The following is a 25833-nucleotide window of genomic DNA, read 5'->3' on the forward strand; positions in this document are numbered from 1 at the left end:
GAAATATCAATAACCCAAGAAGTAGACAATCAACATATAGACTCGACGGCGCGTCCAACCTAAGGAAGTAATGGTGAGTTCCTCATGATGGAGATGATATGACTTACTGTGCCCGTAACACTCATAAAGGAATTCAAATGGGATGTACGACTTCTTCAAACAAAGCAATTCATCATTTTTCTTGAAACCTAGCATTGTCAGAAAACCGCGAGAGGTGCGATTCTCTGGTACCAATAATCTGGGACTATCCCATTGCAGCTTAGCTAAACCTCCTATTTCCTACAAGAGAGGAGTCATTTCTATGTCACCGAAGCGGAAGACAGCCCTTTTCTCATCCCAAAACATAGTAGTGGCCTCAATCAATGCTCTTTTTGGTTGGATGTCTAACAAAGACGACAAATTACCAAGGACCCTTCTCATATGATTCTTGTCGCTAGGCGCGAGATTTTTTCACCAATATAGTAATAGAGGTGGGATGTTTTGGACCATGCCAAACCTGGGGACTTCGTGCTTCATTTTCTACAAACAAATAGAGTTAGCCCTTTCCCTCTCCAGATTCGACTATTTACACACTAATGATCAACATATTGGCATATTTTCTCCAAGTAATGCATTTAACGTGACGGTGTCCATTTGGATTGTGGAAATCCCATCGGACTTTGGACAAGGCTTATCTTAGCAGGATATCACATTGAAAACGTTATAACCCGTACTAGGTTTAACATGATGCATGTACATTTGATATTGGAGTAGGGTTTATAGAATGGCCTAGACCGGTACTCTCAAGTGGATAACTTGAGAGGGAAAGGCACAGGACCGTCGACTGCACCGCTGATTGACCTGTCTACAGCGAATAAGCCTTTCCGATTTTAAAAAGGGTAATTTGGAAGAACACAGACACTCATCAAGCGCCGCTATGTTGATAATTGGCACAAGTGGAGTATGATGTAGAGCATGCTTTATGCAGAGATAATAACACATTGTCAGGTATTTGCATGATAAATAAGTAAAAAGTGGTAAATACAGTATTAAGGTAAAATATGAAAAACATAAAAAGAAAGACAAAGGAAGAAGTTAGTTCGTCGAATATATGCCTAAATGTAATAAACAAACAAGGGAGTAGGGATGGGAGCGGCATGATATAGCAGTATTTAAACAAATGAAAAGCAGTTATAGCAAATAAGAGTGGATGGGTAAAGGGATGTGCATGTTAGGGGTGGGCATATATCGGGTAAAATCGATAACCCGAACCGTTAATTATTATTGGGTTATCGATATTGGGTTATTGGATTAACGGCTCGGTAACGATTTAGAATTTTTTCATTATTGGGTTATCGGTTCGGGCTCGGTTTGGCAATTCTGTTATTGGGTTAACCGATAACCCAATAAGGATTAAAGAATGTACTACTTTACTCTTAAGTATATACATACTAGGGCTTCATTCTTTCCTTATTCTTTCTCAGGCTCAGCCCGTCAGCCGCATTCTTCAGAGTTCAGACTTCACCCTCTTCACTTTACTCTTCAGCCGCATTCTTCAGCTTCATCTTCATTCTTCGTGTAAGTTTTTAGTTGCTTCATCTTCATCTTCGATTGCCTACTTGCCTTCATATTCATCTTCAGTTGATTCAATCTTCGTGTTGCTTTTTGAGAGAATCGTTTATTTGCCTGTTGATTCACTTCACTATTGTGTTGATTCACTTCACTATTGGGTTATGCTCTATTTATTTTTGCCTTGATACAATCTTTGTGTTGATTTTTGAGGGAATCGTTTAGTTTTGCCTGTTGATTCACTTCACTATTGTGTTGATTCATTCACTATTGGATTTTTGTGGGAATTGTTTATTTATCTGTTTTATGCAATTATCTGTTTCTCTAAAATGACTTGAGGTCTGATTTTAGTTCTGCATAGTTTTTATCTCCAACTTTTTCCTATACTCTAATTGTTCTGTTCTGTTACTTTTTTTTCTTCGTTTGTTTTTGTCCTATTTGTTGGTGTTAAATTATTAGCATAAAGTACCTCATTTAAAAGATAAATCAGATTTAAAAATGAAATCACAGAAAAAGTAGAATCAGCTTTAAGAATTTAAACTTACTACTTGAACTATTAGTTAACTATTTCTACTATTTTATGTTGCAGATTTTAGTGTTGAACTATTTGTTGCAAAACCGCTTGTCTTTATACCTTGCTCAATTACAAATAAGCTATTTTATAAAACTGTTTTAGCTTGCAAAAAAGCTATTTTATAAAATTGTTTTAGCTCGGTACAAGAAACAATGCAAAATAGTTTTATACCGATATAAAGCTGTTTATAAAACGAGTTTAGTTGTTTTATCTTATCGGGTAAACCGATAATGATCGACAACCGATTAACCGATAATCGATAACCAATATCTTATCGGTTTGGTTATCGGTTTATCATATTTGTAAAATGATAACCGATATGCTAAACTAATAATATTCATAACCAAATCGACCCGACCAATGCCTACCCCTAGTGCACGTTCTAATAAATTTAAGTAAATAAAGGTGGAGAAGGGAAGGGATGCACATGTTATAACGGGTTTAAACAAGCAAAGTGGACGGGGAAAGGGATGTGCATGTAATGGCAAATTTTAACAAATAAAGATGGAAAAGGAATGCGTATGTATATCCCCAGCAGAGTCGCCATGTCGTCGCACCCCGTTTTCTCGCGAAAGCAGATTTCGATGTCGTGACAACTCCTTTTGGAATGGGAGACAGAGTGCTAAAGGAGAAGAGTCGCCACCTAATGATTTTTAAGGTGTGTTAGGGCACCTATTTGCAAATAACTCTATTTGACTAGTCAATGCCACCAAAGATCAGATAAGAGATCAAATTACCTCAAAGAGAAAGTGTTAGGCACTCTTCGAGGTCCACAACTGTGGGTACCAGCCGAACTTAAGATTACCTCAAAGAACCAGGTTTGCAGGATATACATAGATTATCATACATGACACTAAACAATTTGAGACCTAAGAGGTCCAAATTAAGCTAAGTATGCATCCTAGGGTCATGCTAATCAGTATTAAGACATGATTGGGACACACATAGTGATAAACACTGGAAGAACAGGGTATCAAATGAACCAAAGGCAGACTGGGAAACATATTAGCATAGAAGCAAGATCACAGTCGATAGAAAATGGTTCTAACACAAATTGAAACACATTGTACATGCAAGACAAACATTGCAGAGATTCAGAGCAATGTGAGATAACAATCACATATAGGTATTCTGGGATTGTCACAATAGACTAATTAAATAAAGAAGGTCTAAGTTATGCCATAAAACAAAATGGTTCAAACAGAGCATAGAAAACAGGTTGAGGTAACTGTTAAGATCTCAATCAATCACTAATGGGGTATGGAAAATCATTTGAGTGACATAATAGCAGGGGAACATGTCACAATTAACACAGGAAGTTCTAGCACAAATATGAAGCATTCACTATAGATATTAAAGACAAAGCAAGTAAGAATATTTTAGGGAAATATCCGGACACCAATACACTGGTTAATTGAACTTAAGAGGATTAGATTATCAAAGTTAGGCTTAGGCAAACTCAGAACTAGCAGCATTAGGAGGAAGTTAGATGCTAAAAGACTTATAACAAGGTAGAATTAACAGAATCGCGTACAAAAACAATCCAGAAAACATAATAAGCCAAGGATTTCAGAGGTGAGAACACATGAAAATTAAAGACATATAGAGATGAAATTACAAAGTCAAGTAGCTTACCAGTCAAACGGACAGCAATAAAGAGCAAAAGATCCACAAGAACCCAGAAACCTCGATTCGTCAAAGTTCCCAAGAGCTTCAAAAGAACCCTAGGCAATGCTCGCACCCAGAAAAGTTTGAGCAATAGATTCTCAGTGGGCTTGGCTTTCAGCCGACCACCACAAAACATAAAACAAGATAATAAAGAAATTTACGGAGCAAAGCCTCAAGTTTTAGTGAGATTATATCGATTCAAGTCTTGTCTTAAAAGGGAATGAGGATTGGTTTATATAGCAGTAAAAAATTGATCGAACACACAAGGAAATGAAGTAAATCGAACAACAAATAAGGAAAGAAAGCATGCAAAAATCATTTCTAAATCAATTTAAGAGAGAAATCGGGTAAACCCTGGTTTTTTAGTGAAAGTGTAAATCAACATAGATCTAAATGAAATTGGACTCGCATAATATGGTATTGAACGTATGTAGACAAAATAATGCTCAAAATCAAAGATTCGAACCACTTTGGTTTGATTTTAGAAGATATTGCTTGCCATGTTTAGGCAAGCACCTAGGTAACACCACAAACGGACAACCAGTACCAAAATGTTTCAAATATGGTAAGAGAATAGCAGTCAAATCCCATTATAAGTAGGATTTGGAGAGGTATTAAGGGGAGGTGGCTAGGATTCATGAAAGAGAATAGAAGAGAGGATACAGAGGCGGCGTCTCGAGGGAAATGGGGTTAGGGTTAGGTTTTGGGGATATAAGGAAAGGGAGTGGGGTGTCGTGAGCCGTTGATCAATTTTGATTAACAACTGGGATTTTATCAGGCTGGGGTCATTTATTTTTCGGATTAGACTGGGGAATTGGATCATTTAGAGTGGGCTTGGGGTAATTGGGCTAATCCTGGTTCGAAAATTGGTTAAAATTGGCTGTTATTTAAATATCCAAAAATTATCAAAATAATTTATAAAATATGCTTAATAAATAAATAAAAAAATTATTTATGTACTGAAATACTTAAAAATAATAACTTTATATTATAAAAAATATAAAAATGCTATTTCGACACAAATAATATAAATAAAGAGCATTTGTATATGAATATAGGCTATTATCACAAAATTAGATAAATAGCTTAAAAATGCTAATGTAATTGTATGAAATGAAGCAAAAAATATTTGAAACATATGTTATAGGTGCAAAATAATAATTTAGGTAACTAAGTTATCAAGGGATAATTACTAAATATTTATATAATTTAAATGTGATAAAATTAATTTAAAAGTTCTAAAATTATGAAAAATTATAATAAAAAAATGCTTGTACCGATTTTTAAACTAAATAATTATGCATAGAATGCTATTTTGAAGTCATGTATATATTTTGAAAAAATATGAGGGCAAAATTGGTCAACAATAACTATCGAAAACCAACGTGGTGGAGTGGTTGATGGTGCAATTCTTGGGGGGGGGGGCGAGAGAGAGAGAGAGATGAAGGGAAATGAGAATTTCTATACTTTATTAGCTAGCTTATAAGTTTTATAAATGCTAAAAAAGCCCCCCGACCCTCCCCCCTCTCCCCCACTCCCCCATAAGCCATTATACCATGTCTTAACAGTTTTTGGGCCCAAAATAATTGAGAAAGAAAAATGAAACTTTTTCATATATATATATATAAGAAATTTTAAACTATTTACGCGGTTTATCTAATTTTTCCTATTTACAGAAAGTAAATAAAGTTTTTTACAAAATATAATACAAATTCAGTCAAAATCCCTAATTTATCGACAACTTGGCTATATGATTTTTTTATACAGAATTCGATCAAAACCTACAATTTACATTCAATTTATATATAAATTATAGATTTATATTAGTTGTATATATTTGTATGTCATTTTTATACCCGAAATAGAAAATATATGCAGTTTATTTATGTCTTCTTCTTCTTCTTCTTCTTCTTCTTCTTCTTCTTCTTCTTCTTCTTCTTCTTCTTCTTCTTCTTCTTCTTGTAGTTTCAATATAAATTTCTAACCAAAACTACCTCGAATCTTCCCCAAATTCTCTCAAAACAGAGATATAAACTTCAAAGGATATTCTCAATCATTTGCAACAACACCCAATCGAAATAAATAATAATTTTACAAGATTTGATTTTTAAATTCAAAGCTTTTAATTATTGCCAATTGAGTTTTTAATGGATTAATAGGGTTTTCAATTTAATCTACTCGCTTCTGATTAATACTATTTAGTTTATTAATTCCAAAACTAAAAGAAATCATTAATATGTTTACGTTTTACCAATTGTAAATCCAACCACATTAATTTTACTAGGCTATCTTCATGGAGCTTTCTGGTGATGCTACTGGGCTTGAGATTGAATTGAGAGGAGAAAAACACATAGAGAGCATGTCACGACCCAAAATCTGTCCCAGTCGTGATGGCGCTTATCATGGAAGTAGGCCAGCCACTTATTTCAATTTTCCATTTTTACTCTATTTATTTACTTAGAAAAACATCAATTTTTAAACAGAAATCCAATAATAAAGATAGAAGTGTCAAAACAGTGGAAAGAAGTACAACCCCGATCTCGAGTGTCACTAGTCATGAGCAAACTAATACAACTGTCTGAAATACAAATCTAGAATAGTCTAAATACATCCAATAAGTAAAGCTAGAGGAAGATAGGGAAGGAGAAGGCGGAACTGCGGTCGCAAAGCAGCTACCTCGCAATCTCCGGTGGTAGTCTGCACAAAGAAGATCAGCAACCGCTACCATGACCATATACACCTGGATCTGCACACAAGGTGCAGGGGGTAACGTGAGTACACCAACTCAGTAAGTAATAAGTCCAACCTGTGGACTGACAGGTAGTGACGGACAAAACCTCAACATGCAAATAGCAATTAACGGAACAAAAATATAGACATGCTTACAGTTCAAGTAAAACTCAACAGTAATAGATGTAACTGATCAGTGAAAAGAGTTCAAAACTCAGAGATTTCATATATGTACCAATGCACACTAGCATGATCAAAGTTCCACAACTTCCATTCACAAGTTCTCAATCACTCGGTACTGTATATGGCCATCCGGCCCAGGGAAGGTCCATCCCGGAATATATATATCACTGACCGCAGTCATTCAATACCGAGGACACAGGCTGATCCAGTCTTTCGGAGAAGATCCATCTCCTGGTATGGTACTTCGGACAAGATCCATGTCCAGGGAAGATCCATCCCTCAATATAATCATCTACTGCGCTCACTGGGGGTATAAAGACTCCGTAGGGGCTTGTCTGAGCCCAAGCGCTATATCAATGCCAGCGAAGGCATGATCAATATCATTGTTGCGGCGTGCAGCCCGATCCCATACTGTCAATCAATATTCGGCTCTCGGCCTCACTCAGTCAATACTCTCCAGTCTCACACACATGGGCTAAGATGTCATAATACAAGCCCGAACAATGAAATGATATGTCAAATAGCAAAAATCGAGACTGAGGCATGATATAATATGCACGAACAGGATTAAGTATAGAATATACATGAATCTAATGACATGATAGCAAGAAACGACCTATCGGGTCTCAACAGTGTTGGCGTGAAGCCTTAACATGATAATTAACATGATTTGCAGCTTATCAACTTGATCACATGATTACGACACAGATATCAACATAAAGGAGTAGCTAAGTAGTGTCATAGAATGATCCATGCCATATTTCTCACGGTGCACGCCCACACGCCCATCACTTGACATAGCGCCACCTTCATAATAGTCATAGAACACATCGTTCGGGGTTTCGAACCCGCAGAACCAAGGTTGGAAGCGTTACTTACCTCAAGCCAAGCCAAAACTCTAGCCCGCGACGCCTTTTACTCTCGAATCGGCCTCCGAATGCCTTGAATATAACCAAAATCAGTTCATAATTATCAAAATATGCTAAGGGAACAAGCCCAATCGAAAACAATCAAATTACAACACAAAATCCGAAATTGACCAAACCCGTCCATCGGGCCCACGTCTCGGAATTCGACAAATTTTACATCAATAGAATCTTTATTCCGCCATGAGTTCATTCATACCAAAATCGGACATCAAATGGTCCCTCAAATCACCATTCAAAGCTCTCCAATTAACCAAGCCCTAACCCCTATTTTACCATTGATTTTCCCTTAAATTTCATGCTAATAACGATAAAAATCACCATAATAACGAGCTTAGGAACCAAGGACCTTACCTCAATGAATCCCTCTGAAATCTCTCTTGAAATGGCTCCCAAAAGCTTCACTCGAATGAAATATTGAGAAAAATGGCCAAAAATTGCGAAGGGTGAAATATATACCTTTTGACCCAGGGATTCCGCACCTGCGGTCATTTCCCGCTTCTGCGGTCTAACCCACCGCACCTGCGGTTTTCACTTAAAGGTCTGGGACCGCACCTGCGGTCACTCTCTCGCACCTGCGCCATCGCAGATGCGTCCAGACTTCCGCTTCTGTGGCTCCGCCTGACTTACCTCTTGGCCGCTTCTGCGACTTTCTTCTGCATCTGCGGGAGTCGCACCTACGGCCTCCCAACTGCAGATGCGGTTATGACAGCAACCATAAAACTTTAGCTGCAAACTCCCAATTCCTAACTTTCTGTCAACCATCCGAAATCACCCCGAGGCCCCCAGGTCCTCAACCAAAAGCACAAACAAGTCACATATCACTATCCAAACTTATACCAATCTTCAAAACACCTCAAACAACATCGAATCAACCAAATCACATCGGATCAAACCTAAGGTTCCAAAATCTTTCGAATTACGCTTTTGATCAAAAAGTCCATCAAACCACGTCTGAATGACCTGAAATTTTGTACACGCATCCCAAATGACACAACGGGCCTACTGCAACTCCCGAAATTCCATTCCGACCCCTATATCAAAATCTCACCTATCAACCGGAAAACGCCAAAATTCCAATTTTGCCAATTCAAGCCTAAATCTACTCCAAACCTCCAAAACACGTTCCGATCACACTCCTAAGTCCAAAATCATCTCCCGAAGCTATCCGAACCATCAAAATTTATATCCGAACCATTTTCACATAAGTCAACATCCGGTTGACTTTTCCAACTTAAGCTTACTCAAAAGAGACTAAGTGTCTCAAACCTTACCCAAAACCTCTTCGAACCCGATCCAACCAACTCGGTAACATATAATACAGCTGAACAAGACAATAAGAAGCAGAAATGGAGAAAACGGAGCGGTAACACATGAAACGACCGGCTGAATCGTTACAGAGCAGGAGAGACGAAGAGAGAGAGAGAGAGAGAGAGATTCGGTTAAGAAGTTAAAAGGCCTACTTATTTAATACTAAAATGTATAAAAGTGGTAAATTATATATCAACTTGTAATTAAGTTAAAACTCCAATAGTGAGAGTAAATAATTTTCAAAAGTAGTATAGCTAAGTAAAAATTCCAAAAAAATGAAGGTTTTTTTCTCCATTCAAGTTTTCAAGAGGTTTTTTTTACAATTAGGGGTCATTCGATAGCCGATTAGAGAGGAGTAATCCATGTATTAAACCTAGTATAACTTTATACATGTTTAGTTATAAAAATAAGAAAAAATAATCTCCACATAGAATCTAGCATATATTTTAATAATATCTGGTCGTTTTTTTTCTTTTTTCCACTTACATAGCATTGCTAATATAGTGTTTGGTTCATACTTTTCTTTTTGCATAACTAAACATGTACTAAGTAATGAGAGACTTTGTGTATTATTTATGTAGGGTAGAAGATGAAATAACTTATACATGTATTAATAATTAGTACTTGTATTAAAACACAAAATAATAAAAATATCATCTATTCAAACTTGTATATTTTTATTTTAAAAAATATATTTAAAATATAATGATAATCTTAATAAAATAATCAAGACTAATAATAAACGATATTCACAGTATATTTTTATATTACTAATCTTTACATAACTATCGCATAACTAGTCCATTCATAACTGATTCTAGTATATCCCAATATAACTAACTTTTGCATAACTAAATTTGACATAACTAATTCCTGCATAACTAATCTCTACTCCCTCCAGCCCACTTTAATTAATTTTTTGATTTTTTTTGTGTCCACAATATTAAGGAATTAACTTCTTTTTGTTAAAGTTGAAATAAAGAATTTAGGAGTAATTGTTATATTTTTAATAAATAAATTAAAATTAGTACATCAATTTAATTATTAATTAATACTAAAAGATAAATTATTAAAAACGCCAAAAATCTAACTAGCAACCAAAGGACCCTTATTTTTTTCCCTCTCATCTTTCCCTCGTCTTCTTGTGCAATAGTAAACAACAACAACGACCCAGTATAATTCCACAAGTGGGGTCTGGGGAGGGTAATATGTACGCAGACCTTACCCCTACCCCGAAGGGTAGAGAGGCTGTTTCCAGGAGACCCTCGGCTCAAAAAAGCAATAGGAGATGATATATTAGTACCATTAAAATGCATAATAAAAATAACAACAATACATAAGAGATATGAAATACAGAATACGAAATACGAAATACGAAATAGATGGCTGGTATAGCACAACTAGAAGGTAAAGCCCTGCATCAATAGACGACCAATGACATTCCTAGTCTAACTCCTAACTGGATAGTCTCACTCTATTGTGCTGTAGAAATATTCACACTCTCCCCTAACCTACAACCTTAATGCTCGACCTCCATAATTCCCTATCAAGGGCCATGTCCTCAGTAATCCTAAGTCGCGTCATGTCCTGTCTGATCACCTCTCCCCAATACTTCTTAGGTCGTCCTCTACCTCTCCGCGTGCCCACTACAGCCAGTCGCTCACACCTCCTCACCGGTGCATCAGTGCTCCTCCTCTGAATGTGCCCGAACCATCTGAGTCTTGCTTCCCGCATCTTGTCCTCCATGAGGGCCACACCCACCTTCTCTCGAATATCTTCATTCCTAATCTTATCCATCCTTGTATGCCCGCACATCCACCTCAACATCCTCATCTCTGCTACTTTCATCTTCTAGATGTGTGAGTTCTTTACCGGCCAACATTCAGTTCCATATAACATGGCAGGCCTAACCACTGCTCTATAAAACTTACCTTTTAGTAACGGTGGCACTTTCTTGTCACACAAGACTCCCGATGCTAACCTCCACTTCATCCACCCCACCCCTATACGGTGTGTGACATCCTCATCAATCTCCCCAATCCCCTGAATAACCGATCCAAGGTACTTGAAACTACCTCTCTTGGGAATGACTTGAGAGTCAAGCCTCACTTCAACTCCCGCTTCCGTCAGCTCAACTCCAAATTTGCACTCGAGGTATTCCGTCTTCGTCCTACTCAACTTGAAACCTTTAGACTCAAGAGCATGTCTCCAAATCTCTAGCCTCTCGTTGACGCCGCCTCTTGTCTCGTCAATTAGAATAATGTCATCAGCAAATAGCATGCACCATGGAACCTCCCCTTGAATATGATGAGTCAGTGCATCCATCACCAGGGCAAATAGGAATGGGCTGAGCGCAGACCCTTGGTGCAACCCCGTAATAACTGGAAAGTGTTCAGAGTCGCCTCCTACTGTCCTAACCCGAGTCTTAGCTCCATCATACATGTCTTTAATCACCCTAATATAGTTACTCGGGACCCCTTTATCCTCTAAGCAGCTCCATAAGACCTTCCTAGGAACCTTATCGTACGCTTTCTCCAGATCAATAAACACCATGTGGAGATCCTTCTTCTTATCTCTGTACTGTTCCACCATCCTCCTAATAAGGTGGATAGCTTCTATGGTAGATCGTCCCGGCATGAACCCGAACTGGTTGTCTGAAATAGACACCGTCCTTCGCACTCTCATTTCTACCACTCTCTCCCAAACTTTCATGGTATGACTTAGTAATTTGATGCCCCTATAGTTGTTACAGCTCTGGACATCACCTTTGTTCTTATACAACGGGACCATTGTACTCCACCTCCACTCTTCAGGCATTCTATTAGTCTCGAATATAAGACTAAACAATTAAGTCATTCTTGCTCTAGCCACACACCTCCCTTCTTGTGCAATAGTATAAAAACAAAAATCAAAGATTTTGGTTTGAATTTCAGGAAATTTTGTAACTTCTGAAAATGAGGCCTCAAATAGTATTATTTGGGGACTCCATTACTGAACAATCTTTTAGATTCGGTGGTTGGGGTGCAGCTCTTGCTGAGTCTTATGTTCGCAAGGTTCGTTTGTTTTATTTTTAATCAAGTGGATCTATAGAACAATTATACGAATCTATTAATTAAAAGTCATTGGATTTGATAATTGTGAAGGCTGATATATTGAATCGTGGCTACGGTGGATACAACACCAAATGGGGATTGTTCTTGCTCCACCACCTATTTCCACTGGTACGTTACACGACCCCCTTTGCATTTTCCATTTTTTGGCACATTTGGTAATACCTTTTGTTTTTGGATCTTGTTACCTCATGATTATAATTGGAGCTAGGATATTAGATGGGTTGTGATGATTTAGGATATTTTGTTGGGGTACATTGCTAAAACAAATTATAGCTTTGATATAGAGTAAGATCAGGAATTTTGCTGAATTTGCAAAAAAAATCAATGGGGTCTAAGAGAAAAAGATTTTGTTTTTGTAAATTGTAGTTGGAAATCTACTGAGTTCGTTGATATTTGTTTAATGAAATGGGCTTTAATAGAGCAGGATGGATACTGTCATACTGAGGATTCATATATCCGATCTCAACTGATGTTGGATCTTTATTACCTCATGATTATAGGACATTTAAGTATTGTAATGATTTAGATATGTGTTGATGCTAGTTAGTGTGTGCTTTTGGATGGTACTTTAATTTCCCATTTTAGGAATTTTGTTGGAGCTCATTGCTATATATAATAAGTAAAGGGTAAGATCAAGATTTTTACGAATTTGCAAAATCAATAGGGATGAAGGAACTGAGAGATTGTGTTATTTGTAGTTTGTATTTGGAAATTGGAATGGAATTTATATGCAACAAATTAGGGAGGGAATTATTTCATGCATATATACATGAGTTTTGATCCTCGTGAACTGGGCTTCTCTGTAACTTTCTTGTGACTCACTTGATTATGCTTTATTTAAAATTTGAAATTTTATGGAGTCGATGGCTTTATGCTTAATTTGAGCGTTCATGGAACAATGGGATCAAGAAAGACTTATGGGAAAAAACAAAATTGAATGCGGTCAACCAGGGTTAGGAGTAAGGGATAACACAAGAGGCATTGTTCAATTTGTTGTTCTTCGGTGGGATTGGGCAATGGTACAGTGGTGAACCCAGTTTTCCTCTCATAGTTTTTGTTTCAAAAGGTAGAAAAGAGATATGTGATGTTCTAACAGAGGGTACAAGTAAAGAAGAAAACGTGAAATTTCTTAAGATAAGTTTCATGTCAGACCAAGAATTGAGTTAGTTTCTTGTTCTGGAATGTTCATGTAATTCAGAAATAGAGAACAAAAGATGACATTGGCCATGGAATAACAGACTTCTGTGACCAGCCACATCAAGAAGCTGAGTTTTTGTTGCTTGATTTGGCTGTTTACTAGTATAAGAACGGTATACTGTCATACTCTTTTACTGTTTTTGCTGCAACAAAGTTGCTCCTTTTCAACATTGATATCTCTAATTTATAAGTGAGTAAGTTTGTTCAGGATCCTATTCAATCAAGCTAAGTTATGAGGCTATTTGTTAGATTCTTCAGCTGCCTCATACTTGAGGTTATTAGTACAATACAACAATACACATAGTTTGGGAGTTTGATATATGCAAAGGTCTGTTGTGGTCCTGAGCTGCACTGTTACTTATTGCCAAATCTTCTGATTAGTGTATCTTTGGTTAATATTGCAGGATGCTCCAACGCCTCCTGTTGCTGCCACTATATTCTTTGGAGCCAATGATGCTGCTCTTTTGGGAAGAACCAGTGAAAGGCAACATGTCCCACTCGAGGAATATAAGGAAAACCTAAGAAGAATTATACAACATTTGAAGGTTTAGAATTTCCCGATTCAATCATGCTTGTTTGTTGCTAAATGCTGACTTTCAAATGTGCTAAAGTTTTCCTCCTAATTATGTTTGTCTATGGAAGACTTATCAAACAATTAAAATGGCAGGATATGGAAGACGTAAAGGGATAGAGTTAATGGCAACAATGGAAATAGTGTAGTATTAAGCCAATGCAGCAAACAACAAGTGTTATATGCTATGAGGACTAAGTAAAAAACACAGAGTTACTCAATCTCACCATAAAAAGAAAAAACTGTAAAATTTATAGCTAGTTTTCCCACAAAATTATATGTAGAAGCATTGCAGCAATTTTCTGTCATATGACCAGGATACTGAAGAATCAAAATTGAGCCTCTGATGTTGAGCTATTATTTAAAGCTTGACATCTTATGAATAATATTTTTGAGGTCAGGTTAGTAATCATTTTTATCTCATCGCAATTTGGTTATTTGTGGAATAACTGAGCTGAATGAACACTATAAAGACCTTAGTAACAGACTTATGAAGCTTCACTACCGGCTGTGATTGTAAATTTCCCATGTTAATCAAATAATTTACCATAGACTAATATATTCTTGAAGGTTCATAGGGTTATCTGCCTCTTAGTTGTTCCTTTTCTTCTTCTTCTTCCCCCCTTTAGAAGAGGAACACCTATATTACATGGACTTACGTACGAGTAAGGATTCAGATTTGAATTAGGCAGGAAATGTGCAATGTTTAGCATGTTTGTATTTTTTTTTTTTCAAGTTTCATACGAAGTACAGATATACATGTCAAACCTGTTTGACACAATTACATATTGGCAAAATTAAGAGTCGGTGTAACATAGAGGAACACATATTCACCAGTAACATCAGAAAGAGCGTAACATAGAGGAATACATATTCATAAGTAACATCAGAGAGAATGGATATCTATAAAACAAAGCTCTGGATGTCACTATGCAAGTTGTGTAATGGTAGTCCATAAGAGTATGCAACCTCTCAAAACCTAGTTGCTATGCTAGTTGGAAGACATGCAGATTCTTCCCAATGGAGTAATTAATTTTACCAACTATTCACTTTCACAAATAATGAGCAAAAGTACAACGCAAGAAAATGGGAATGGTAGATTGGCATGAACAGACATAAAATATGTCTTGTTAACTTTAGTTCATACTCTTGTTAATGTGCTTGTTGAGACGACATAAAATATCCCAAGTATATAGAGATCATGAATCCACCTGCTGGCAAATTGAATTTAGTTTGAATCTCACTCTTCTAGTGATACCCATCCAATTGCTCGATTCCGGGGTTGTTTTGAGTACAACAGGATACACTAGGCCCTTGTCTTCTGTTATGCTCTATATATCTTTAGAACTCTGGGTTGAGCTTTGTGCTCTTTTGTATATCTCATTCATCTTATTTATGACACAGAAATGTTCCCCATCAATCCTAGTAGTGCTGATAACTCCACCACCAGTTGATGAAGCAGGACGGTTTGAACAAGCAAGGTACAATCCACCTTCTCGTTATTGGTAAAATAAAATATGAAGCAACCAATTGCTCTTTTTCTTTTTATTTCTTTTTTGAACTCTATGGTATCTGAGATGTTCAAGAACCTTCTTGACACAACCCGGAGCTCCTTTTAGTAGTGGGATAGGGCTTTAACTGTTCAAAAGCTGAGTAGATAACAGTATCCAATAACTTCTCAACATATAACTGGAGAGATTAACCAACCTCTCAAACATACACTGGAGAAATAAGCAGACTTCTCAAAAAAGAACCCCAAAAAGAGGGCAAAAAGAAAGAGGAATAAGAAGATTGGTTTTTGTGTACAGTGCCTCTTTGAATCATAATTACAGCTATTGCTGCAAAGGCAGCTTCAGCATCACTTGAGACTCCCTTGATCATGGCTATCGAACAGTACCCAATGTAGGAGCCGAATATGCAGTTGTCACACAAGAGATCAACCCTTCAGTAGTGGCCCCGCATCAGAGAGTACATTCCTTAATAACTTTTACAGCAACAGTAGTGCAAATGATTTTTCTAATTATAGATGAATGTTTCAGGACCCAGTAGCCTTTTAGCAGTATGACCTGTGCCTTTATCATGTACTCATGGACATCACGTCATATTCTTTGCATTGTTCTTTTGGTCATTTTCCTTTTAACCACTTTTTCCTCTTAAAGCAAAACTCTATCAGTGAAACGGAGTTTTACGTTTCCAGCTTATTTTTTGCTTCATATATTTAGCTTTTGGCATGGCACTTTTTTAAACGTAAGCGTGTCACTGTCAACTAAATCAAATATTATTGTACTTGGATCTGTTACTTTTCAATTTGAAAAACAGGTCTATGTATGGAGACAAAGCAATGAAATTGCCAGAAAGGACAAATGAAGTGACAGGAGAGTACGCAAAACAGTGCGTTGAATTGGCAAGGGAGCTAGGCCTCCCTTCCATCAATCTATGGTCTAAAATGCAGGAAACAGAGGGTTGGCAAAAAAAATTCCTCAGGTAAGTGACAAATGTACACATGCCTTTAAGTATAACTTGTGTAGTCCCCATTGATGGTTGAAGTTCGTGGTGCAATATGGTGTTAGAGGAATGATTATGCTTATAATGTTTTATAAGGATGATTGGGAGTTCGGGGGAAGGGGTGGGGAGGATTGGCATGGAGATGCGCCGGTGGCCTCAATTAGCAGCAAACAGTGGCATTCTTGTCATGGCATCATCAATATACATGTGTCTTGGCAGTTACACTGAACTCAGTACTTATGGGGATATTTTTAGTGGTGAAATGTACAACAACAACAATAACAGACCTAGTGTAATGCACAAGTAGTGTTTGGGGAGATAGTGCGTATGCAGACCTTACCCCTATCTTGTGAAGATAGAGAGGCTGTTTCCGAAGACCCTCGATGGTGAAATGTGAAAACTCTTATTTTTTCTGTTTTATTTTGCTACAGTGATGGCTTACATCTCACAGCAGAAGGCAATGCCATTGTTCACCAAGAAGTTGTTAAAGCGTTCAATGAAGCAGGTTTTTCTGCCCAAAAGATGCCTTATGATGTCCCTCACCATTCAGAAATCGACGGACAAAACCCCGAGAAGGCCTTCCAGCTACAATGCCCTGCTGTATAACTCTATATTGTGTCCTTTATGTATCAGTGAGAAACTAGCGTTCAATAGTTGACAAAATTATCAATTTCTGGGTGTGATCAGCAATTTCCAGCAAAAGGATTTGGCCTTTGCAGGGTAATGTTTTCATTAACAGTTCAAATATTCTAAAAATGACAGTTGAATTCGCATCTATACTATTTTCATCAATAAAAGAATGACTTTTGGATGTACACAAACTTCTCAACATTGTGGTCTGAAATGTTACCCTTTCCGCCCATGCAATAGTATCTACAGATTTGAAATGCAACAGAATAACAGAAAGCTCAACAATTGTTTTGTAGTTCCAAAATTGCTTTTACTACCAAAAATAAAGTGAGAGATGCTGAAACTTGAGCATGTTCTTGTTACTTTTTCTCTCCTATGATTAAATCAGCATTTTTTCAAGTGAGTAAAGTCATGACAGGGTCAAATAAGCGTCACATAACATCGAAAGGAGGAAGTTCTTAATGAGCTGAGGGAGAATCATTTTGTTCAAAATTGCTTTCAAAGGGAATTTGATGTAGACGCAACCTCGTTCCTATTTGAAAAGGGTCTAAAATACTCCTATGTTTGTTAAATGGTTTACAAATACTCTCCGTTCATTTATCAATCCAAAAATACACATGTTAATTTTATTAATAAAGATACCTTCGCGTCTCACGGCAGAACTTGTGGGCTTTCAACTTAATGAGGTGGCATATTTTTACTGGGCCACATGGCAAGCTCACCAGAAATCAAATTTGAGTCTAATTCCGCCCTGTTAATTGAATCCGACCCTACTTTTGTTACCCGGGTCAAAAATACTTCGTAGCTTAAGTCATTTTTTACTCTATCTCATTTCTCTTTTCTTATTTCACCGGTGGAAATTTGCCACCAGGCCACCGGAGCTCAACTGCCTCATCATCTCTCCTCTCTTTTTTTCCATTTTATTTCATTTTTTTGTTGTTCTTTCTTTGAGAACTCAAATAAAGGTCTTCGGATCTGGAAAAAAATATGGTTCTGCTAATTGTGCATTTGTGCTTTAGTTGATTTTCAAAGAAATTCGACTGATAAATCTTGAGTCTATTTTTACAAGTGATTCGGAGAAAGCTAAAATGAAAATAAATGCTCCTCAAAATTAGGCAGATCCAAAAGCATGTATCGTGATAGATTAGCTTATCTACACATTAGTGTGTATGTGTGTGTCTGTGCCTTGCTCATCGTGTGTGGTTCTGGAACGGATTAGGGAGTTTTGGTCTTCAAACACTAAATTGGACCAAAATGACCAAGATTTCATCAATCATATATTCGAACAATTGTAATTTTGCTTGATTCTTGCATAACCCCCAGAAAATAGTTTATGGCGACCAATAGTTTTGTTTTCTTTTTCAGACTCTTCTTTTCATTCTATTTTCAGATAATCTTGCTTCTATTACTGGGATTTGATGTTATTTCTTTCATTGTTTTTCTTGTCAAATTGTGTTTGGCTTCCGTTTTTGGCATCTATAAATAAATTAATCTTTGGATTATTGATGTACTTGCTCTATACGATATGTGGCCTTGAGTATTGACACAAAAATTTGAGCTTTTGCTTCACGATTGAATTTTTTAATGTTTTTCTGTTTTGAATTTGTTGAATATAGGAAGGAGGGAAAGAAAAAAAAGAGTGGACTTGAGGGATGGGGATCGTAAGGGTGAAAATAAGATGAATGGGGCGGGTCAAAAAAAGGCCGGGTATATTATCCCATTTGTATGGACTGAAACCAAGATCCATGTGGCCCAATAAAAGTATGCCACCTCATTAAATTGAAGGTCCACCAGTTCTGCTATTAGACATGAGGGTATTTTTATTAATAGAAATAACATAGTGTGTATTGTCGGACTGATAGATAGACGTTGTGTGTATTTTTTGACTGATAGATGAAGAGAAGATATTTGTAATTTGTTAACCATTTAATAAATAATAAAGGTAATTTTGACCCTTTTCCGATTCCTATTTTAGGCTAAGGCTATGTGAGGCTTATTTAATGGCAGAGTTGATTTAAGTTTAAATGTAATATTAATTCATAATATTTTGTTGGATATAACTATATTGTTAAGCTTGGAAATTTGATTTTCACAGAGTAAAAGAGGGAGAAGATTTTCAGACATGTATACATGTAGAATTGAACACAATTAGTTACTAATTTTATTTTTGGAAAAGGACAAAAAATATCTTTATACTATTTTATTTGGGCTATAAATACCTTCCACTCACGTAGAAATGGTGTGGGATAGCCACTGTTTAAGCTGATATTTACTTTTTATCCAATATTTTTAATGCTTAGCAATAGTAGCCACTAGTCTATTAAAATTAATATGAAAAGACTGTGTTACCCTTTCCTCCCCAAACGGAAATACACCGATGCATTCAAAACATAAAGACTTCGTATTCTCTGGTGTTCTCTTGGTACAAATCGTTGCTATGTCGAAGCATGTTGGAAATGGACCTCAGTGGACTTTTTTCGGATATGACGTTTTATGGGAGCTTTCAAGTTTCGGATAGAGTTTCAAGTTTAAAAGTTAAGGAAATGTAATCTTGAAGTCCTAAAATTAAGTTCAATAGTTAAGGACACAAGTTCAAAAGTTAAGGGCAGGCAGTCCTTAACTTACAGTTACAAGTTCTAAAGTTAAGGGCAGACAATCCTTAACTTACAGTTACAAGTTCAAAAGTTAAGGACAATAAGTCCTTAACTTTGATTTTCAAGTTCAAAAGTTAAGGACAGACAGTCCTTAACTTACAGTTACACGTTCAAAAGTTAAGGTCAAGCAGTCCTTAACTTACAGTTACAAGTTCAAAAGTTAAGGACAATAAGTCCTTAACTTTGACTTACAAGTTCAAAAGTTAAGAACGCTTGGTCTTGAAGTTTGAGTTCCAAGTTCAAAAGTTAAGGACATGTAGCCTTGAAGTCCTGAACTTAGAGTTCCAAGTTCAAAAGTTAAGGACATGTAGTTCTGAAGTCCTGAACTTAGAGTTTCAAGTTCAAAAGTTAAGGACATGTAGTCTTGAAGTCCTGAACTTAGAGTTCCAAGTTCAAAAGTTAAGGACATGTAGTCCTGAAGTTAAGTACAAAAGTTAAGGACATAAGCAGAAGGGTATTTTCGTCTGGGCAATTAAAGTTTATTAAAGCAGTGGCTAAATACTAAAGACATTTTAAACGGTGGCTTAAAAGTAAATACATGTGTTATTAGTGGCCAACCGTGCACTTTCCCCTATCAATCTAAAAATATCCCCATTGTTACTTTTGAGGCTCATTTATGCCCTTATGACTAACGGTCAACATTAAATTTAAAAATATATATCATTAAATTTCATGTGACATTTTATCATTGCTCCAGTTTTAAACCCTGACCCCAATTAAATAAATTCACTCCAATACCTAATTTTTTTGACCCAAACAGTAACCCGCCCGAAAAACATAAAATCCCACCAGCAAAATTATTTTTTCGGCCATTTTTGTTCTACTTCCCCAATCTTTTTAGTTCTTTTTTTTTTGCTTCCATCCTGTTTTGTTTTTCAGCCACAGATTTTTTTAAGACCAACACAATATGAATATTAAACTTTACTAATATATTTATTACACCAGACAATTTTTTTTTAATGAAACAAGACAAAGAAGTATTATATCAACCCGAATAAAAAAATAAAAAGCAAGTGAGTTTGGCTCCTTAGTAATTCTTATTATAAGAGATTTGCGAGATGATAACACTACAAAAAAAATTCAGTAAGACCTTTGAAGTTGCATAAAGCTGAAAAAAGTGGAAATCGTCGGATACTTTTTTTTAAGTATATGTTATAAAACAATAAGGAGAAGAGTATTGCAGAGAAAAGTATAGAGAGAATTCTTATTGATTTAGGATCAATTACAATGGAATAGAATCTCTCTATTTACAGGGAAAGAGTGACTTAGCCACCAAGTAATAATCCCTAAAATCTCTCTAAAATATAGACATTCACCTTAAATACAATTTTATTTATAACACTCCCCTTTGAATATCTATTCAATAAATAATATGCCTCGTTAAAACCTTAACTAAAATAAAACTCAATAGGAAAAAACTTCTTGAGAAGGAAAAAGAATACACATGTTTCGAATTACGTCTTTTGGTTGTCTCGTTAAAAACCTTGCAAGAAACACTCAGTGGGATAAAACCTTGTAAGAGAAAAGAGTACAACGCGTATTAACTCTCCCTGATGAGAGCACCAATTCACATCCTTGAGCCTCCGTATCCCAATCTTGTACACTAGCTTCTTGAAGGTTGACATCGATAGAGATTTGATGAACAAATCAGCCATATTATCACTTGAATAATATGTTGCACCTTGAAATCAACATTCTTGTATATATGTAATATCTTCATATAATGTCGTGGAATAGCCTTTTCAATATCTCCATAGATATATTCTCGCTATGATATTATCATGCTTATAGTTATAGCAAGATACATATGTGCACAAATAGCACTTAGGATATGGTACTTTAGACCAAGAATTGTATATGCTTTAAGTGATTTAAATCCTTCAAAGATGTCATATAAGTTAAGTCACATAATAGACCTTAATTAGATGCATATCAAGTTTTCATGTCATGCTAGACAAATAAGATATCAAAAACTGATTGCACATACCATTGACTTTATACTTTCAAGTGTTTAAACTGCAGGTCCAAACAACATGTCTTTCATATGAAACCAATTCTACTTGAATTGTTTCTCTTTTATTTGGCTAATATTTTTGTGTCTGTATTCAACAGACTTAAGATCATTATCTATACTTAGCGATATCATAGATGTCGTCTATAAATATTTTATATCGGTTCTAATACTTTTTTTCATAAAGATATAACATATATAGAGATCTCTTCATTCATTTTAGGTACCCGAACCTCTCCTGAGATTTTATGAAGTGTTATGTCATGTGATCTTCTAGATCATTTGCCTCCTTATGATGATCATTTTGATCATTTGCTCATCTTCTCTATCAAGAATTTTATTTGAAACCAATTTGTCTATACGCGTTAAGCGTACCATAGACTTTGTCCTTCTAGGACTTATCCTAATAAAAGCATTTGCAGTGAGAATATAGTTACTTTCTTTGGGTCAGCAAATATTTCTATCATGCTTTGCAATATATTGCAGATGAATTCTCTTTTTATGAACTTCAAGTTCATATTATCTTATTTGAGGATCTAGATGTACAAATGATAATTCATTTCGTAACTTTTTCTCAACTTTTATCATGTCTCCCCCTCATGTTAGAAAAACTAACTTGCTTCCTCAACTTTGAAAAACCACCTTTGTGCGTTATGGTGTTAATCAAAATATATACCACACATTAATAATAAGATGAAATTATTTGTAACGACCCGATCGGCAGTTTTGAGCTCTAGCACGTCTTTGGCGATTTGAGGCCATGAGCGGCTTCACTTTAGGTATTATGACTTGTACTCTTGGTCGGAATTGAATTTCGGAAAGTTTAGAAATTATTTGGAAAGAAAATCCTCATTTCGGAAGTTTTAAGTTGAAAGAATTAACTAAGGTTTGATTTATTAGTAAACGACCTTGGAATCGGGATTTGAAGGTTCCAACGGGTTTGTATGATAATTTTGAACTGGGACGTATGTTCGGATCAGGGTTTGGATGACTCAGGAGCATTTTCGGCGACTGTTGTGGAAGTTAAGATTTTTGGAAGAATTTTATCATTTTGGGTTGAAGCGCATTTCAGTATTATCATTGTCCGTTTGGGATTCCGAGTCTGGGAATAGCTCCGTATGGTGAATCTGGTATTGGGAGAGCGATCAGATGTGGATTTGGAGGTCCGTAGGTCATTTTGGAGTCATTTGACAGAAGTTAGAAATTTTAAGATTTTTGAGAAGTTTGACCGGAAGTGGACATTTTGATATCGAGATCGGATTCCGTTTCTGGAAGTTGGAGTAGGTTTGTAATGTCAAATATGACTTGTGTGAAAAATTTGAGGTCAATCGAATATGATTTGATAGGTTTTAGCATCGAATGAAGAAGTTCGAAGTTCTAAAGTTCATCAAGTTTGAAATGGAGTGTGATTCGTGATTTTAGCGTTGTTTGATATGATTTGGGTCTTCGAGTAGGTCCGCATTATGGTTTGGGATTGGCTGGTTTGATTGGTCGGGGTCCCGGGGGCTTGGGTGGATTCCGGTTGGTTAACGGAACAAATTTGGAATTAAAAGAAGAAATGAAGTAGCTGCCTTCTAGTGTAACCGCACCTGCGAGGCTTGGGTCGCATGTGAGGAGCCGCAGAAGCGGACTTGGTGTCGCATAAGCGGAAATGGACTGGGCTAGGTTGAGACCGCAAATGTGATCATTTTGCCGCAGAAGCGGGATCGCACCTACGGAAGGAGAAGCGCAGAAGCGAAGTGAGGGGCCTGGTAAAAGACCACATAAGAGGTAGTGGGGAAGGCTGGAGGCAGTGTGTTCTTTTAAAAACGAGGTTTTGGCTCATTTTCACCATATTTCCTCCATGGGAGCCGATTTTGGAGCAACTTGGGAGTGCCATTTTCATCACCAAGCATGGGGTAAGTGGTTCATACTAGTTTTGAGTTAAATACATGAATATATACAGATTTGAGCATGGAAATTAGTTGGAAATTGTGGGGTTTGGTAGGAAACCTAAGATTTGGTATTTTTGGATTGTTACCACGAATTTGGGCATGAAATTGAAAATAAATGATATATTTCAGTTTGTGAAGTTATGGGTAAACTTTATCTTCAAAAAATTTCGGAATCCGGGCACGTGGGCCCAAAGGCAATTTTGTCAACTTTTCGATTGGGGTTAGAAATTGTTATAAACTAGATTATTATGAGTAATTGAGCATATATTAATGGGTTTGCATAATTATTGGCTAGTTTTGAAGCGTTATGCATCGATTTGAGCCTTCGAAAGGGCGTGAAATGCCGGTTATGGAACTTCAGAGCAAGGTGAGTCTCCTTTCTAACCTTGTAAGAGGGAATTGTCTCTATAGGTGAATTAATTGGATATGTGTTTCTATTTGTGGGGGCTATGTACGCACGAGGTGATGAGATTCCGTGCGTAGCTACTATTATGCTTAAGTTCGGGTAGTCTAGGACCCAAAAGCATGCTTTACTTGGAATAATTGTAACCTTATTGACAGTTAAATTGCTTTAATCGTATCGAAGTAGTAAATGATTTTCTAAAAGAGTTAAACTTCATTTTCTTGACTTGTAAAAAAGAAATTGACACCTCCTTGAATAATTGTTTCCCTGATGAAGTCTTGATTGACTGTTTGAATGTGTATTTATATGTATACCTGCGTCGCATATATGATTCACGAGCGGGGATTGTTTATTTATATTTGACTGCGTCGCATGTATAATTCACGAGTGGGGTAATAGATGCATCTATGGTTCGAGCCATTCGACCCTCTGGCAGTGCACAATTTAAATATTTATTGGATCGGGCCGTACGACCTCGACATGCTTTGTGCATGCTTGTATTGCTTGACTTGTAAACTTATAAATGATATTATTGCTTCCATGGCTTGAGATAAATGTATAAATAATGAAAAATGAATTTGGAAATTCCCGATTAATGAAAGAATTGTTTACTTGCTTCATGCTATTGACTTACAGCTGTGTTTATAAAAATTCTCGATTTACTATATTATTGGTATATTATTATTGAACCACTAGTAAGTGTCGAATTCGACCTCTCATCTCTACTTCTTCGAGATTAGACATGATACTTACTGGGTACACATTGTTTTCGTACTCATGCTACACTTGCTGTGCATTTTTGTCGCACATGCTCATGTATGTCTAGTGGCCTAGTTTTGCGCAGCAGAATAGTTGATACGGAAACTTAGGTGAGATGCACTCCTCGAGACGACCCGCAGCCAGTAGAGTCTCCTTCAGAGTACCGTATTGTATTTTCTTTTCTGTCCAATTGTATTTCGGATAGTTATCATATTGTATATTATTTTAAATCCTAGAAATTACTCATGCACTCGTGACACCGGGTTCTGGGGTGATTATGGAAATATTACTTTTACTAGTTAAATTAAAGGGAATTTATGGTTTCAAAAATATTAAAATGAGAGCTTAATTAATTATCTAATGTTGGCTTATCTGACAGTGGTGTCCGGCGCCATCACGACCCTTAGTGGATTTTGGGTCGTGACAACATGGTATCAGAGCACTAGGTTCCCTTAAGTCTCACGAGTCATGAGCGAGTCCAGTAGAGTCTTGCAGATCGGTACAAAAACGTCTGTACTTATCTTCGAGAGGCTACAGGGCTTTTAGGAGAACTTTCTTTCTTGATTCCTCATCACGCGATTTAATCCGTTTGAGGCTTATGCCTTCATTTCTTTCCTACTCAATCTTATGCGACGCGAAGCGCTTATTATATATCAGGAATCGAGGAATTTTAATAGTACTACAGATGTGGTGCGGGATGTTTCTCCATGCATAGTTGATTGGACTATTGTCGTCGCCTAGCGGAAGGATATTCTATCATTTCAGCACCGTAGATGTACTTCTGAGAGCTTTGAGTCAATGCATAGGTTTCTATGATGCTCATGAATGGTTATCGCATGGTATTGATATAATGATGGGATGCTTGACCATGTGTGGAAGTAGTGTATGACTTGGAAGGAGGTCTTCTCAGTGCATGATTCAGAGTTTTGGTATTGTATTTCCGGCAGAGGAAAGTTAATCGGACTATAGACGTTCAGGTTTGGGTTGATAGAGTAACGAGACTTGGTGTTTTCAAGTGTGGTGGAATTTTTATCTAAAACGCAGTGTCATCGTCCTCGATTGAAGTTCGCTGTTGTCATGATCTTTTATAAATCACCTTGGGGTAGGATATTGTGA

At 36.6% G+C, this 25833-nt stretch overlaps 1 protein-coding gene across 1 annotated transcript; it reads left to right on the forward strand.

The window, feature by feature from the left end:
- The first annotated feature begins 11782 nt into the window (after positions 1–11782).
- Positions 11783–17139, forward strand: LOC107802525 (GDSL esterase/lipase At5g62930). The gene is made up of 6 exons (XM_016626043.2): positions 11783–11993; positions 12084–12161; positions 13655–13795; positions 15226–15302; positions 16141–16305; positions 16758–17139. Exons 1-6 carry the CDS (start codon positions 11895–11897, stop codon positions 16930–16932), a joined length of 735 nt encoding a protein of 244 aa, XP_016481529.1. The 5' UTR covers positions 11783–11894; the 3' UTR covers positions 16933–17139.
- The last annotated feature ends 8694 nt before the right edge of the window (positions 17140–25833 follow it).

This window comes from Nicotiana tabacum, chromosome 8, assembly GCF_000715075.1.
Source record: "Nicotiana tabacum cultivar K326 chromosome 8, ASM71507v2, whole genome shotgun sequence".
Classification (NCBI taxonomy): domain Eukaryota; kingdom Viridiplantae; phylum Streptophyta; class Magnoliopsida; order Solanales; family Solanaceae; genus Nicotiana; species Nicotiana tabacum.

Bases quoted from the DNA above. Each gene is read 5' to 3' on its own strand.
- LOC107802525 (XM_016626043.2), top strand. From the start codon at position 11,895: ATGAGGCCTCAAATAGTATTATTTGGGGACTCCATTACTGAACAATCT. The intron at 11,994-12,083 runs GTTCGTTTGTTT...ATAATTGTGAAG, and splicing joins CTGAGTCTTATGTTCGCAAG to GCTGATATATTGAATCGTGG. The intron at 15,303-16,140 runs GTACAATCCACC...TTTGAAAAACAG, and splicing joins GGACGGTTTGAACAAGCAAG to GTCTATGTATGGAGACAAAG.